This window comes from Lepidochelys kempii, chromosome 1, assembly GCF_965140285.1.
Source record: "Lepidochelys kempii isolate rLepKem1 chromosome 1, rLepKem1.hap1, whole genome shotgun sequence".
Lineage (NCBI taxonomy): Eukaryota > Metazoa > Chordata > Testudines > Cheloniidae > Lepidochelys > Lepidochelys kempii.
Window position 1 is genome coordinate 120,064,192 of NC_136380.1, and position 14,540 is coordinate 120,078,731.

Genomic DNA, 14,540 nt, shown 5'->3' on the forward strand with positions numbered 1-14,540 from the left:
CTGACGTTCCCCCAGCGAATCGCTCGGTGACGTGGGGGAAGGGAGAAGAGGAGACACCGCGTCCCTCCCACGCACGGGGGGCGGGGCTTGCCAGGCGAGCTGGTAGGTCACGTGAGCGAGCGGGGGCTTGGGCGGGAGAAGGCAAGGCTCAGCTGCGCGGCGCTTGGGTCCCCTGGCGAAGCGTGAGGGAAGCTCTGCCGCGCTGGGGCCGGGGGCTGAGCCGGACCAGGCTGCGCACGGCAGGGGCAGGAAGGGATTTTGCTCTGTGTGTGTCCTTCTGTGAGCGAGGCAGGGTTGGGCTGATAGCGTCTGTTCTGCGGGACCGACTTCTGCTGGGGTCAGAGACAAGCCTTTGTGGTTTGTCTGAAAAAAAGGCAGAAACACCGTATCCACCATGGGTGAATGCTTCTCACAAAGCGATTGTGTCATACCTGACATCAGGAACGCATCCCAAGGCAGTGACGAGCCTTTCCTTCCCCTTGTTTAGGGTAGGGGGACATGCAGCCCTGAGAGGGGCTCTGGCCATCTGCTCTCCATCTGTGCCCTCTAGCTGCCTGGACCTAAGCAACAGTGCCAGGGACTGGAGTAATTAGACTCAGAAAGGGACCCAGGAGTGAGTTCAACTGCCGCAAGGGACAGTGAGCTTGCCCAGGACTGAGGGCTCCAAGGACAAGAGATGTAAAGAGGTGACAGCTGAGCCCAGGCTGAGAGCCAGCTGACTCTGGGGGGGCGGGGGAGGGATAGCTCAGTGGTTTGAGCATTGGCCTGCTAAACCCAGGGTTGTGAGTTCAATCCTTGAGGGGGCCATTTAGGGATCTGGGGCAAAAATTGGGGATTGGTCCTGCTTTGAGCAGGGGTTGGACTAGATGACCTCCTGAGGTCCCTTCCAACCCTGATATTCTATTATTCTATTCTATGATTCTATGACTACGGGTGGTGAAGGATCCAGGCATGATGCTCTGTGCCTGATACAGTACACTGCCTTGAGAGAGAGACAGGTTTTGTGCTAGTCCTTGGAGAGGGGGCATCGGTTGAGATGGATCCTGAGCACTAGATGGAGGAATGGCAACAGCAGCAGGCCATCCAATGCCAGCAGCAGATATTGCAGCCTTGGATGGCCCAGTAGCAGGCCCAGTCAGCACAGCAGCAGTTGCTGAAAGAGATTGTGACCTACCAGCAAGAACTCTAGAGAGACTTTTTGCCACAGTTAAAAACCCCAGCCCCTGCACAGGGAGGCCTGGTAGGGCCCAATACACCAGGAGGAACTCTCACTTGTGCCAGAAGTTAACTAAGATTGGCCCCAACAGTGTTCTGGATGCATTCTTCATCACCTTTGAGAGGGCAGCATTGGCATCTCAGTGACCTCTGGAGCATCAGGTGTTAGTTTTAGCTCCCTACCTAATGAGACAGGCACAGTTGGCCTGCTGTAACCTTGGCTCAGAACAGGCTAGAGACTACAATTGGGTGAAGATTGCTATTTTGGAATATCTGGATATTACCAAAGAGACACATTGACAGAACTTTAGGACAGAGACCTACCACAAGGGGGCATGCTTGGAGGTGCAAGGTTTAAAAGAGCGTTGCTGGCAATGGCTTCACCTCCAGGAGCGTTCCAGGACTCAAGTTGCAGAGTTGGTCCTCATAGAGCATCTCATGCTCATACTTTCAGAGAGGGGCTGGGAGTGGGTTCTCTGGCATTGCCCTGAGTTGTTGTCAGACACAAAGCAACTGATAGATAATTTTCTCGTAGTCAAAAGGTCCGTGGAGATGGGAAACACGTAGCCTCCGTCCACTTGCCAACTAGGTCTACCAACAGCAGATTCCCCCAGCAGACATGGCACCCCAGAAGACCTACCCGCATGAGGAGAGAGAGAGAGACCATGGCAAGACACATGGGTGAGCTCAGATGAAGTATTACCCAGATAACTGCCCAGTGACACAAACAACTGGGCTGGAGTCCTTGAGCTCAGACAAAGGTCTCCCTCATAGTCTAAATAAGTCCCCTGTCAAAAGGGAGCCTGCAGACATAAGCTTGGTAATCTGCTATTCCTGTGGGCAGGGGCATGCACAAGGGGGGGGGGCAAGCAGGGGCACATGTCCCCCCAATAATTGGCAGGAGCACAGAGTTCCTCTGGCCCTGGGACACAGCTGATAGCTCCTCTGGGTCTGGGACCATGGCGGGGCACAGAACGTGTCTCTCCAAAAGCAGTCACATTTTTATTCCTGCGCACACCCCTGCCTGTGGGCAACAGAGGCACATGAGGAAAGAGTGCTCATTGATGGAGTGCAACTACACAGAGGGTTGTATGGCAAAGAGAGGGTCCATAGGCGTACTCCTCTCAAGCTCTACCTCCTCACCTGCCAAGTGTAAGAAGTGACTTATTTAGTGTATCAGGAAGAAGGAAGTCTTGTAAAATCAATGATAGAGAAAGTCCATGTGTTTAACTCCTGACCTCCATCCCGGACCAGAAGACACATATGCTACCTCCTGAGGTTGGTGGGATATTATCATTGGCTCACCCCCAGCTTTGCATCTATCACAGCACCCTGGACTGATTTGCTACAGGGAAAAGACACCAAAAAGCCTGTTGAGACAATGTGATGAATACGGACATATCTGACACTGGCCTGACAGCAGTGCTCTCCCAGGACTTTTTCTGCTCTTTGCCTTCAGTTGTTCCCCAGGGAGAAAGCATATTCTGTTATTGAGAAAGAAGCTCTGGCAATAAAGTGGACTGTGGACACCCTCATGTATTACCTGCTTGGTAGTCCTTACTCCCTAGTTACAGACAGTGCCCTTACAGTGGCTACACTCTTTAAAGGACTCTAGCCCCAGGATTATGTGCTGGTATCTAGCACTCCAGCCTTATAGCCAGCTTCCAGATGCAGCACTGAGACAGGAAGGAGCATGCAAATGCTGATTTTTTTTTTCCCCCTGAAACATTGGGACTGGGTTGATGCTTGAACAAGAAACTTTTCTGGTCTTGAGAGGGACTGGAGGTGGAGGGGCAGAGGGAGGGTAGAATGCAATGGGACATGCCCCCATCCCACTGACAGTTAGCCTTATGAGCATCCCTGCACTCAGTGCAAATTAGGCACACGTGCAGAGCATGCCCTGCTTGGAGAAGGGGAGCTTAAAAAGTTGAAGGTGGCCCAAGAGGAGAGGCTGCTAGTGAACCCAGTAGCCAGGGGAGTCCAGCCTAAGCCAGAGACTAGACTTCCCTCCGCCACTTCTTCAAGGCAGACAGACGTGCAGTGCTCGTCCCCCGGCACGAACCCAGCCCCGGCCCGGACCTGCCAGGGGAGGGGCACCTATCCTGCGGTCCCAGTCCTGGAGCTGCCACAGTGGGGAGAGGCGCCTCTCCACCCCCAGCCCAGGTGCTGCTGTGGGAAGAGAGAAGTGGAGGGTAGTCCTCTCTCCCCGCCATAGCCCTGGAGCAGCCTCCTACAACCCAAACCCTTCATCCCCGGCCCCACCCCAGAGCCCTTACCCCCAGCCGGAGCCCTCAAACCTCTGCACCCCAACCCTCTGCCCCTGCCCTGAGCTCCCTCCCAGACTCCGAACCCTTTGGCCCCACCCCCACCACATGAATATTGTTATGTGCACCAATATGAAGGTGATGTATCACACATCACCTCCATATTGATGCACATAACAAAATTCATTCCACACATGGGTGGGAAAAATTAAAGGGAACACTGCCTGCAGGGCAGCCGAGTTCAAAACAGTGAGCAGAGCGGTCACGGCAGGCATTATGGGATACTGGGGGGCCAGTTATCTTGACATAACGAACACTGATGCTTTGTCACTTTAACTTTTCCGCAAAAAGCTTTTTGCGTCTCGTCAAGGTGATTTTACTTTGTCAGCGAAACAGCAACGTTTTGCTGCCAAATGTAGCTTTGTAGGATGTAAACTTGCAGTGTTTTGTCAGCAAAAGCCGCCTTTTGCTGACAAAACTATGTTGTATAGACAAGGCCTTAGTCTTCACAGGGAGGCTTCTTTGGTACACTTGTCCAGGAGCCTCATCTTCCTCCCTAGCCTCCCTCTTCTGAACTGAGTTGCTCCCTTTTAAGTTTCCTCTTCAGTTGGAGCATGCTCTGGAGGCTGGAAGGGCAGAGCTATTTGGGCCCAGTATTGTCGTTGAACACCTTCAGGCCTAATGTGGGGATTGTGCATCCCGTCATACTCCCCAAAATAGGAACATGCTTTAAGACATTTGATTTGTCGTGGATGGGAAGAGAGAACTTTTAACAATGATAAAAATTACTCCAAAGATTGCCAAATAATAGATCTTGAAATCGAAAGTGTATTCGATTATGGTTATTTGACTCAGCTATTGAACATTATTTTGTTTTTATTTGTTATTTGGTAGACTAATTAGAATATTTTTATGTCATATTCATTTGTTCAGGCTGGATCAAGTCCTGAATTATATCATCAAATCTCATTCCACATCTGTCATTTCTAAACCATCAGTTTCTTTAACATAAGTCACACAGTGTAATGCATTATCAGAATAGGAATCCGTGTGAGTTTCTGCACTATTTCTAATACTATTTTCTGTTTCTTCAAACTTAATTTTTTCTGTATTTTGAAATAAGTGAGTCCTGTCTCCTAACTGGATTTCTTCAGTGTTTTTTCGCAAATAATCTTCTGCAACATTCCCCGCTTTTGGTTCTTTCTGTAAGACGAATACTGGAGTATTGGATTTACTGAAGCAGAAGCCCATTGTGCAATTACAATGCAAATCATACAAAGATGCAAGAAAGTCTCTTGAAGCTCAAAGAATTGGGTCAGTTAGGATGCTTTTCTTCAGCTTAATTGTTGTAACATTTCCTATGCAAAATAGTAGAAAAAATATTTAGAGCTGACACCCAGCTACCACAAGAAAGATTCCCTCTTGCTGGAGGCCAGTGCTACCAAGGTGACTCACAGTCCTGGGCATCTTGAGAAAGTATTACAGTCCCTCTGATCCTGCTACAAATATGGGAGAGGAGAACGTGGGGTTGACAGGCTCCTCACCCCTAAATCCCTCACTTCTCTTACTGCCCACCCTTATGTCCTCATTCCCATCTCAATTTATCCCCTCCACATTGCAGTCCCATCCCCTTCTCCTATTCCCCCCAACTCCTCTGCCCCCTAATCCCTTCCCCTTTACTCTCCTAATGCCAATGCTCCCATGCATTCTCTCTCACATACACACCCTCCACTGCTCTGATCTCCCTGCCCCATTCCTTATCTCTGCACCAAAAGTTGTAAGAATCTGCTTATAAGACACATAATGTATTATTTTTCAGAAAAAGAAAAGGAGTACCTGTGGCACCTTAGAGACTAACAAATTTATTTGAGCATAAGCTTTCATGAGCTACAGCTCACTTCATTCCACTGAATTCATCCGATGAAGTGAGCTGTAGCTCAGGAAAGCTTATGCTCAAATAAATTGGTTAGTCTCTAAGGTGCCACAAGTCCTCCTTTTCTTTTTGCGAATACAGACTAACATGGCTGCTACTCTGAAACCTATTTTTCAGAAAAGAGTTACAACCCCTTCTAACTGAGCTGAACAATCAGCAGAGCACATTTTCCAAAAGTAAAAAACAAACAAACAAACAAACAAATAACTCATCAAAGGCAGATAATAGCAACGTGCCTAGAGATCATTCTCAGATTTCTAGCATGGGGATAGCTCACGTTCAAGGACCACATGATGTCCCCTTGAGCTATTAAATTACTAACACAAGCTGACTGCAGATATAAGAACAGAGGAATGGCCATGGTGGGTCAGACCAAGGGTCCATCTAGCCCAGTATCCTGTATTCCAACAGTGGCCAGTGCCAGTGGGTACCATGCCCTAGCTGAGATAAATGTCAAGAGACTGAGATCAATTGCGGGACAACCAGAGGCATAATCTGATCCCAGATGTGCATTAAGAAAACGCTGTAACGGTCTGTTGATTTTGTAACACGCTTTTGGGGTGAGGGCTGAATCTCAGGAGCCCCTTGCTCAAATGACCCCATATCTGAACCACTAACAATCCATTGACAGCAAATTTCAAGTAAAAAATATGAGCACGCCTGTGGATTTCACAGCATTTAGGAGTTGTCCTTAAAACAGAAAACGCGTCTCAGTCCGTGAGCGCGTGTCTACAGCCGCGCGGTTGCTGGGCTGGGCGCAGTGAAAAGGGGATTAATGCTGTGGTGTCAGAGTAGCAGCCGTGTTAGTCTGTATTCGCAAAAAGAAAAGGAGGACTTGTGGCACCTTAGAGACTAACCAATTTATTTGAGCATGAGCTTTCCTGAGCTACAGCTCACTTCATCGGATGCATGCTGTGGAAACTGCAGAAGACATTATATACACAGAGACCATGAAACAATACCTCCTGGTATTCTTTCATGGTCTCTGTGTATATAATGTCTTCTGCAGTTTCCACATGCATCCGATGAAGTGAGCTGTAGCTCAGGAAAGCTTATGCTCAAATAAATGTGTTAGTCTCTAAGGTGCCACAAGTCCTCCTTTTCTTTTTGCGAATGCTGTGGTGGAAACTGCCTCGCAATTCACTGCTGCCCCAAGCCGGCAGCTGCAATTGTGTGTGTGGCTTTCAGGTTGGGCTTTTGGCACATGATTTAACACTGCAGCCGGCTGCGCTCGCTCCGAGCTCGGTGGGTAGGTAAACCTGGCCGCCCCGGCCATTAACGGGCTGCAGCGAGCTCCCTGCCTCCGGAAAGGGGGGTTATCAATTGACGCCCGACAGCGCGGCTCCTAGGCTGCTCCGCGCTGCCCGGTGCGCGCGTGGAGACAGGTGAGGGAAGGTGGGCTGGGGGGCAGGAGGGCACGCGACGGGCACGCGCTTCACCACCCGCTGTGTGCGCGCGCGCGCGAGCGGCGGTTGGGGGGATGGAGGGGGGATGGAGCGCGCGGCTCCGGACGGGGCGGGAGAGGCGCGCAGGGGAGCGAGGGGGTTAATGCAGCAGGTAACGAGAGGGGCGCGGGAGGCTGGGAGGGGTGGCTGGGCGGAGCCCGGGGGCGGCGAGCTGTGGGTGGCCGGCCGGAGATACCTCCTCCCCGCGCGGCCCGGGTGGCTGCGGGGCGAGGCCGCCCTGCCCGGCAGGAGGAGCCGGAGTCTCTGATTGGGCTGCGGGGCTGGAGCGGGAGAAGCGGGCGCCGCGGCGGGTAAGTGCGAGGGGGCGGCGGCGGAGCCCGGCCAGAGCCGGGGGAGTCGCCGCCGCCGCCGCCATGAGCGCCGGAAAGTCCCCGGGGCGCAGGAGGAGGAAAGCGGCGTGTGCCCCGCAGGTACAGACCCCCCAACCCCCGTCCGGGGCAGCTGGGGCGGGCGGGCGGGGGGCGGCCCTGTCTGGTGGGAGCCGGGGACCCCTCCTGCCCTGCCGGGGGAGGGGCGTGGGGGCGTAAGGCCTGGGGTTGGGCTCGCGCAGCCTGCGCTGGGAAGACCCCCCCCCCCAGTAAGACCCGGCGCGAGGCGCGGGTTCCCCCACTGCGGGTGACACGAGAGCGGCCGGCGCCCCGGGGCGGTCGGAGCGCAGGGCGCTGAGCGTGGGCTGGGGACCCGTGCCGTGGGCTAGCCCCGCTATCACCATGGTGACGGCTTGACTCCGGCTGGCGGGCAGGGGGCATGGAGAGACGTTGGGCTTTGTTTGGCGTAAGGGCGATTAGTGCCCTTAGCTCCTGTGCAGCTTCCTTTATTTTTAGAAACGCCTAGTCTAGCTGTATGGCGTCTACAGCCCACTTCTGTGCAGATAGTGTAGTTTACTTAAAAAAAAAAAAGGAAAAAAGAAGCCATTATCAAATCTGCACCAGTCTTGCAGAATATCAGAATCTCCTGGCCCAGGCACAAAAGCTGCTTGCCCACCATTACGACTATCAGGATGGAAACACTTTATTTTATGTACCTGGTTAACTTCTTCCACCCACCTCCGCCACAAGCACCCGCCACTGCCCAGGCAAAGATAATTCTGAAAGGTTCTGCGTAAAGGTATTCGGATACATTTACTTTCTAAATACAGTAGGTAGCGGTTTCAGAGTAACAGCCGTGTTAGTCTGTATTTGCAAAAAGAAAAGGAGTACTTGTGGCACCTTAGAGACTAACCAATTTATTTGAGCATGAGCTTTCCTGAGCTACAGCTCACTTCATCGGATGCATGCCGTGGAAACTGCAGCAGACTTTATATACACAAAAAGAAAAGGAGGACTTGTGGCACCTTAGAGACTAACCAATTTATTTGAGCATGAGCTTTCATGCCGTGGAAACTGCAGCAGACTTTATATACACAGAGAATATGAAACAATACCTCCTCCCACCCCACTGTCCTGCTGGTAATAGCTTATCTAAAGTGATCATCAGGTGGGCCATTTCCAGCACAAATCCAGGTTTTCTCACCCTCCACCCCCCCACACAAATTCACTCTCCTGCTGGTGATAGCCCATCCAAAGTGACTATCCAAAGTGATAGCCCATCCAAAGTAGGTAGGGGGTTTCCCACAACCAACAAATCAGCAAGTTTCAGTGAGGGGCTATCAAAGCTTCACTTCTATTTTTTATTTAAGTCAAATAGATCTGATATACTAGACTTATAAAAAATACTAAAGGCATATATATTCTGGCTCTTTTATCTGTTAGTTTTCAAAGATACTTTTAAGTTTAAAACAAAAATGAGCAAGGCTAGTTTTCCTTTTTTTCAGAGCTGGATCCAGTGAATTTTCTGCTGATTTTCATAGGAACAGACTCTAACCCTCATGCAGTATTTTGCATTTAATATCTTTCATTGTAATCTGTGATAAAATACTATTATTTTACATTCAGTTAGCTGATTTTAATTTTTTTATGTGCCCATTACTAGGAGATAAGGTTGCATTTTGTCTATGATCTACAGTATTTCCTTCGGTTTCCTTCCATAGCATGACCACTTTTTTTTTTTAACTGAACCAATTTGTCCCACCCATATTTCTGGCCCAATCCTGCTGCTTTGAAATCTCTGGGAAAACTCATATTAAATTTAATGAGAGCAGGATCAGACCCTTAATTAGAGTATTTATCCTATTTTTTCTTTCAGTTTGTCTAAAAACTGTTTGAACATTACTCCTGAAGGCATTCAACACCAAAAATTCTGTGCCAAAAAATTAAAAATTCTGTGCACAATATTTTAAAATTCTACAAGTTTTATTAATCAATAAATAAATGCAGAGGTTCCACCATGGCAGTGGGGAGCACAGGCCACTGGCTGCATGAAGGTGGGAGATCACCTTGCAGCCCCCTCACCCCCAGGACAGGGACTCAGCAGTGAGGCTGCACCCGACTCTAACACAGCACAAGGCTGGGCTTGCCCCAGAAACACCTTGGGGCCATGCCCCTCTGCACCAGGTGTGGGGCAGGCAGGCTCAACCAGGAAGGATCCAAGTGTGGAGGGGCTTAGTGTGGGGGATCCATGTGTGGGGTGAGAGGGTTCTGTGTGGGAAAATCTGGGTGCAGGCAGCTCATTGCAGGGGTCTAGGTGTGGGGGAATCTGGATGCACAGAGGTTCGTGGGGGTTCCAGGTGCAGGGGCAATGGGACTCGGCAGGGGCTTCCAGGTGAAGGTTGTTGGGGCTCAGCGGAGGGGTCTGGGAGTGAGGATCTCAGCCGGGCAGGGGGCTTGGTGGGGTGCAGGTCTGGGTGCAGCTCGTTGGCGGTCAGTGGCATGAAGGTCTGGATGTGGGGGCTCAGGGTGTTGCAGGGGTAGGGCATCAGGGTGGGGGTTTCAGTGCAGGGAGCTCAGTGGGGGTGGTCAGGGTGCAGGGGTGGGGTTCCAGAGGGAGGGGGTCAGGGTGCAGGGGTTGAGGTTCAGTGGGGTGGGGTTTGGGTATGGAGGACTAGGGGGGTTCTGGATGTACCAGGTGAGGCGTGGCAGGGGTGTCTGGGTATGGGAGGTCCAGCTGCACAGGGGTTGGGTGGATAGGGGAGCAGCTCCCCATACAGTGATCCATCCCCCCACAGCTGAGGAGTGATGGGGACAGGAAGCAGGGGAGGATACTGAGCTTCCTGCAGCTGGGGGAGGTTTCTGTGGGGTGGGTCTGACACAGCCCCAACCACTCCTTGCAGGGGAAGAGGCAGTCCCATCCTCTCCTGCCTCCAGCCCAGCCATGATTAGCAGCTGATCCCAGCTCAGGGTAGGAGCCACAGGCTGGGGTGTCCCCAGCCCTGCAGTGATTTACCTCTCTATTGGTTGCTCTGGGTGCCTGAAACATTGTACCTGTGCTGCTAGGAAGTGGTGTGTGACTGCTCTTGCAGCTTCCCTGTCAGAAAGTCATTTTTCTGCAGGGAAGCAAAAAAATCTGCAGAGGACATGAATTCCGTGCACGTGCCATATTCCCCCAGGGGTAGAACTTGTGGTCAGTTTTTGCCATCTCTTTATGACAATAACTTTCCTAATCATTTTCAGTATGATTCTGCAGAGATGATTATTCTACCAAGTTTGTTGTTTTATAAGATTATAATAATGTATCCACTACTGCCTCAAATTGTTCGTCATCTGTTTTGAGATTCTTGGATTTATTATTAATCATCAATTACTATTAATCTTGTTTTTTGTGGTAGTGCTTTAAGGCCAATTAAGAATGGGGCCCCACTGTGACTGTCTCTGCCCTGAAGAGTTTACAATCTAAATAGACAAGACAGTTTTGATTTTTTTTCAGGGCTAGATCCAGTGGCTGTTCCGGGACTACTCCAGCTGGTAGGAGCAGCTGCAGAAGCAGGGACCTTCGGATTTTTAGATAACTTTCTACAGTTGTTTTGACAGGACCTTCTCTGTCCTGTTTTAACTGGCTGTTTGTGCCAAACCTCTTTCTCACAGTCTCTTCAGGTCTACTCCTGTTACCTGTTTCTTCCCTGTCCGATCCCCCTCACCTCCATTCCCTTCCCTTTTCTTTCCATTTAGCTTACCCCTTCAGAAGGAACCCCTCTTAAAAACAATTGTAAAACTAATATGATGTCTTCTGCCATCACACTGTTCACTTTGCTTGTGTGTTATACCCTTTCCCCCATGGGGTGTCTCCAGCTGGTTTCTCTTTATTTTTTTGCTATCATATTTGACACAACTGATAGGAGCATTGTACTTCAGTTATGTAGGAGGGCCCAGTCCTGCAAACACTTATGCACATTGAAGTCAATGGGACTGCTCACATGTGTAAAGTTACACACTTACGGAAGTGTTTGCAGGATCAGGATATATATTTGATATACAACATAAGGGTATGCACATAATTGGAGTTTTACCTTTGTAATCAGTCTTCTGGTTTTACAGCAGGAATTTGTTTCTCTCCTATGAATTGTCAGTACAAGGTTCTATTTTGGGTCCACTGCTTTTTTCCCCCTTTAGTCTGATTCTTTTAAGTATCATTTATATGCAAACTATACTTAACTTAGTTTCTTTATTTTTTTAGGACAGCAACTAGCTGCTTTTTATTGCTTAATATGGACAAAATAAAAATGCTAACAAAACTTTTTTGCTTCCAAACTGAGTTATTTTATTTTCTGCATTAAGGGCCTGATCCAGTGCCTACTGAAGTCAGTGGAAATATTCCAGTTGACTTCAATGGGTGTTGGATCAAGCCCTGACTCCCATTTCTACAGTTTTGGGGTTTAATTCTGACTCTTATGTTTTACATATTAAGTCAATAATTAAAATGTATAGAATTTAATATTTGTAATTTTTTGTCTTTGTTACTAAATCATTGATGTATGATTTCAGTTATTTCTTGGCTTAACTGTTGTAATGGCTTTCTTGCCAGGTTTCCTACTTTTTCTTTTTGGTATACAGTCTGTTCAGAAATATGAAGCTTGTTTTCATTATGTTTATTATTATTCTATTACTGCTTTATTCGGGCCATTATACTGCCTAAACCTAACCTGTAGAATTAAGTTAAATGTAATGCTTTTTGTATATTTACACTAACTCATTTTTAAGATTTTGTTTATTCTTCTTATTGCAATTTACTCTAAGCTTCAGATTTGAGTCTTATTGCTTCTTTGCTACTAGTTTTCCACATCAAAATATCAGGCCTTTGTAGTGTGGGGCCCTGGTGGTATACATTTGTTTTCTTTTAAAAAAAAAAAATATTTTCCACTTTGTTGAATGTATTTTTGGGTTTTGTCTGTTGAGATTTTTTTTTTTATATTTGTTTTTTGTTTGATATTTTGTTATACTTGTAAAAGATGGTAGATAATATTATTAATAATGAAATTGATGCCAATGTCAGACTCAGTTAAAACAAGATCCTCCCCACTCTTGCTTTTTAAACTTGTCAAAGGAACGGAAAATCTATATGCTTTACTGCTAACTCCCTCTCCCCTCATTCTCCCCAACCAGTGGAGGAAGAGACCAGTAATGAAATCTAGGTGTCTTGCATGGGATTGTAGAACAATTCCACTAAACTACCAGACTAACCTAAACCCTTTTGTTTGTTTTTAAAAATGAAATGGACAAAATTTATCTTTAGCTGCTCTGGTGCATTCATGAATAGTGTTATCTCAGGATGTTCTCTCAGTGTGCAGTGTTAGGTACCTTAAGGGGAAATATTGTTATGAAATATCTTCAGGAGTATGTCTTCTCCCATTTTCAAAGGTCACACTTCATGACTGCATGCAGAAATTCATTCCACAGAAGTACTATTTATGCTGTTTTCCATTCCTCCAAAAGGTAACAACAAGAGAAGACCATTTTGATATAAGGGATCCACCGTCTGACAGTGAGAAACCTTTTAAATTGGAAGGAAAGCCTAAGAACAAAGACAAAGTCATCCATAAACTGAATTTAAAGGTTGTTTTATTTTTCTACTTTTTGTTTTTTGCTTTGGTGACAGTTTGTAAGGAACAGGAATTCTGATATATTTATATAATGAAATGATAACTCAGCAATAACATCTGTTATTTAAATCAGTGTCACAGTCTGTAGAGCTGGCAAGCCTTTTCTTACCGAATAGAGTTGCAGAACCAAATCAGTTATGGCGTGATATCCTGACTATGTTGCATCATTTACATTATAGCATTTTGTCAGAATGTGATGACGTTATGTAAATGTGACTTAACATCCTTTAAATATTGATGGAATTTCACAAAACAAAAAACATCATAGTTCAGTTAGTGACTTGTGTATATTCATTTGAGGTCAACTACTGTCATTCCTTCATCTCTCTGTTGTTGGGAGAGAAGGGAATCTTCCCAGGACTAATGGCCAGATTAGGAGGAAATTATGGTTATCCACCCAAGACTTGTTCACAGTCCCAAATATCTAAATGTTTCAGCTGAAATCATTAGCAGTGAAGTAGTTACCAATGTTGCATTTAGATTGACATAATTTTTTTTTTTGTCTGTAGAGTTGCAGGCACTTCCCCAAATTTAATGCACAGAGTTAGTCATTAATTTATCATTACACATTTTCCAGTTAATATACTCTCCCACAAAAACTAAAGACATCCTAAACCATCCTCAGTGTTCAGCCCCTCTACTTAAGTGCCTACTCCTTTTCTTTTCTCGAATACAGACTAACACGGCTGCTACTCTGAAACCTTATTTATGAGGAAGCTCCAGCTCAGATGTAGGGTTGCCAACTTTCTAATCGCGCAAAAACGAACATCCTAGCCTGGCTCCTTCCCCGAAGCCGGCCCCCCACTCACTACATTTCCCCCTCCCTCGGAGGCTCGCTCCCCCCCCCCACTTTCACTGGGTTGGGGCAGGGAGTTGGGGTGCGGGAGGGGTTGAGGACTCTAACTGGGGGTGTGGGCTCTAGGGTGAGGTCAGAAATGAGGAGTTCAGGGTGTGGGAGGGGGCTCTGGGCGGGGGCAGGGAGTTTGTGTGTGTGGAGGGGTATAGGCTCTGGGCTGGGGGTGTGAGCTCTGGGGTGGGGCCAGGAATGAGGGGTTTGGGGTACAGGAGGGGGCTCTAGGCTGGGGGGTGAGGCTGAGGGATTTGAAGTGTGGGAGGGGGCTGCAGGTTGAGGCAGGCAGTTGGGGTGCAGGAGGGGGTGTGGGCGCTGGACTGGGGGTGTGGGCTCTGGGGTGGGGCCAGGGATGAGGGGTTTGGGGTGCAGGAGGGGGCTCTGGGTTGAGGGGGGCTCAGGGCTGGGGCAGGAGGTTGGGGCTCGGGGTTGGGGTGCAGGCTTATCTCGGTCAGCAGTGCAGCAGGGCTAAGGCAGGCTCCCTGCCTATCCTGGCTGTGCTGTGCCCCAAAAGCGGCCAGGAGCAGGTCCGGCTCCCGGGCGGGGCGGGGGAGGCAGGAGGCTCCACATGGCTGCTCTCACCCACAGGCAGTGCCCCCCAGCTCCCATTGGTCATGGTTCCCAGCCAATGGCAGTGCGGAGCAGTGCTCAAGGCAGGGGCAGCACATTTTTAGTGCATTATAGTAGTCTGGTGGCTGATGGTAGCAAGGTCAGCACTGGAAAGGTTACTCTCTTCTAGCAGGCACAGGTGAAAGAACTATTTTTTTTAATTACAAGTGCTATTCTATCTTCCAGAAACAGCCCAGGTGCTAATATGATTCCAAGATTGCTAATTTGAATC

General features: G+C 48.5%; 1 protein-coding gene across 7 annotated transcripts in view; it reads left to right on the forward strand.

Moving 5' to 3' along the window:
* The first annotated feature begins 7,033 nt into the window (after window positions 1-7,033).
* Window positions 7,034-14,540, forward strand: part of TSGA10 (testis specific 10) — a 200,730-nt gene continuing 193,223 nt past the window's right edge. For all 7 annotated transcript variants that reach the window (XR_012159883.2, XM_073352435.2, XM_073352455.2 and 4 more), the window contains exons 1-2: window positions 7,034-7,288; window positions 12,683-12,802. Coding sequence is in view for 6 of the 7 variants with exons in the window: in XM_073352435.2 (XP_073208536.1) it covers window positions 7,232-7,288; window positions 12,683-12,802 (177 nt within the window). In the remaining variant the exon portion in view is untranslated. The remainder of the gene's footprint in view (window positions 7,289-12,682; window positions 12,803-14,540) is intronic.